Source organism: Frankliniella occidentalis, unplaced genomic scaffold, assembly GCF_000697945.3.
Source record: "Frankliniella occidentalis isolate FOCC.00 unplaced genomic scaffold, Focc_3.1 Scaffold2647, whole genome shotgun sequence".
NCBI lineage: Eukaryota > Metazoa > Arthropoda > Insecta > Thysanoptera > Thripidae > Frankliniella > Frankliniella occidentalis.
The window spans coordinates 1-2,279 of record NW_026269726.1 but is presented as its reverse complement, the minus strand read 5'-3'; the positions used below and the strand labels follow the sequence as shown (position 1 = coordinate 2,279).

Here is a 2,279-nt window from a genome sequence, read left to right as displayed (position 1 = left end):
ACTGCCAAAGCCGACCAAATCAACATGGCAGATTGGCTGCCTGAGCGGCGGCTGCCTGTCCGGCTGGGCGCCGCGCCTGGCCCTGCCTGCCTGCCAGCTCGACGGCCCGGCCTGGCTTTTGTTTGCGCCCAATAATAGCCCAGACGCTCTTCGCTTTGGCCCGGCCCAGCCCGCGCAACGTGCGGCATATTCGCACCTCCTCTCCTCCTTCCCATACAGCTCCGCTATATATGGCGGCGCCGACGCCAAGCTGGCCATGGAGCCGTAGTGCCACCCTGCCACCCGCCTCCACGGCCCCAGGGGACTTGGATGTTACAGATATTGTCCCCGTCTTCGAGATTGGATATCGGTTTGAAGAGGGAGAGCTGTCTGTACCCTCCGGGGTTTGTCTTTTCTGCCTCCAATAAGGAGGACACACACTCGGTACACTCACTCGGTCTCGTTGTTCTCGAAGATGAGTTCGCCGTTGAGCTGCTCGTACTCCTTGCCCGCCCGCGCGGTGCCGTCGGTGGTGCGGTACGGCACGAGGATGCGGCCCCGCGACCCGCTGAAGCGCTTCACCTTCAGTTCGTACGAGCCCACCGACTCCGCCATCTCGACCTCCTTCTCCACGAATCCGAACACGCCGCAGTGGTCGTCGTCCAGGATCATGACGGTGGCCGTGGACGGGCTGACGAGCTCGGGCGCAGCGTGCATCCGGTTCCCGCCAAGGTTGTTCCGAATGTCGTTGGACTCGCTGTCGTCGCTGGGGCCGAGGCGGAGGTTGGACAGCCGTATGTAGAAGTGTTCGTCCTCCTCGAACTCATCGTCGTCGATCACGTTTATCGAGAACTTCTTGATGGTCTCGCCCTCGTTGAAGCGCAGCGTACCCTGCGCGCCGGTGTAGTCGCAGCCCGCGTGCGCAGTGCCGTCCTCGGTGCGGTAGTCCACGAGCAGCGTGGGCACCAGGTCGCCCTCGCGCACCACGCTCACCTCGAACTCGCCGATGCTCTCCGGCACGGTGTAGTGGCTGGGCTTGAAGAAGACGCGGGCGTGCTGGTGCTCGGGTCTGGCGGGTGCGGGGCCGCTGGGGTCCATCTCGGAAGGGTGCACGCCCTTGAAGCGGCGCATCACATCCGAGCCGCCCAGCATCTTGCGCGTCGCCTGCACGCGGTAGAAGGCCCTGCTCTTGGAGCCGCGCGTCAGCACCTCCTCCTGCGCCATCTGCTCCAGGGCGCGCAGCTCCAGGGTCGGGTGCCGCTTTCGCAGCTCCCGCAGGCAGGCGATGTACTCGCGCCGGTTCTGCTCGAACGCCTTGGCCTCGTCGCCCTCCACCTCGTCCTCCAGGTCCACCATCTGGCCGTCGATCTGTTGCTTCTCCATCTCAACGTCTCCAGTCTCGGCCTGTACCATGACGCCGCGCTGGTTGAGGCGGTAGCCCTTGTGCAGGTACTTGTAGAACAGCAGGCGCCTATCGGCGATGTAGGCTGTGCCGACGGTCAGTGGGAAGAAGAGGAAGGTGAGGAGGGCCTCCCACACTTCCACCTCGCCCTTGGACGAAACGGACAGGATGACGTACAGCCACACGTACGCGAACACGGACCAGATGGCGGTCACGAAGAACACGCGCAGGTGCTTGATCTTACGCACCTCGCCGTCCGGGATGACAAACACACATATGGCGATAATGACGTAGAGGTTGTAGGCGGCAGAGCCGACGATGGTACCCGGACCTAGATCACCTGCCTCAAAGTTCTTGGCCCAGATCTCAATGATGGAGAGCAGGATTTCGGGCGCCGAGGAACCGAGGGCCATGAGTGTGAGGTTGGCCACCGTCTCGTTCCACACGCGAACCACGACAACCTTGCTTTCCTTCCCCTTTTGCTTGACAATGACCTCCTTCTCCTGAGAGGTGATGACCTCGATGGCCGCCATGAAGCGATCCGAGATGATGGACACGCCTAGAAAGAGGTAGAGCAGCGCGCACAGGTAGGCGAAGCCCCTGGCAACGCGGTCGCCCACGCTCAGCCCCTCGTCCGGCAGCCACACGGGCAGCAGCAGCCCGGGCTGGCACTTGATCCATTCTTTGCTCGCGCCACCGCCGTGCTCCGGGTAAGAGGACCCGTTGTAGTAGGAGGGCGACGACGCGTTGGACGCCTCCGCGGCCTGGCCCGTCAGGAGCACGGCCAGCACGCACGCACACGCGCACGCGCCGGCTGCCATCTCGGCACCACCAGCCAGACCACGTGGCCGGCGCGGCTCGTCTCGTCCTGCCTCGGGGCGGGGCGGGCGGGGCGGGC

General features: G+C 64.3%; 1 protein-coding gene across 1 annotated transcript; it reads right to left on the bottom strand.

The window, feature by feature from the left end:
* Positions 1–414: 414 nt before the first annotated feature.
* LOC113217684 (sodium/calcium exchanger 3-like) lies at positions 415–2,273 on the bottom strand. The gene has a single exon (XM_026437687.2). The coding sequence runs from the start codon at positions 2,200–2,202 to the stop codon at positions 430–432; it is 1,773 nt and encodes a 590-aa protein (XP_026293472.1). The 5' UTR covers positions 2,203–2,273; the 3' UTR covers positions 415–429.
* Between the last annotated feature and the right edge of the window lie 6 nt (positions 2,274–2,279).

What these genes read in the sequence shown, in the direction of transcription:
- LOC113217684 (XM_026437687.2), bottom strand. Translation starts at nt 2,202, where the DNA reads ATGGCAGCCGGCGCGTGCGCGTGTGCGTGCGTGCTGGCCGTGCTCCTG.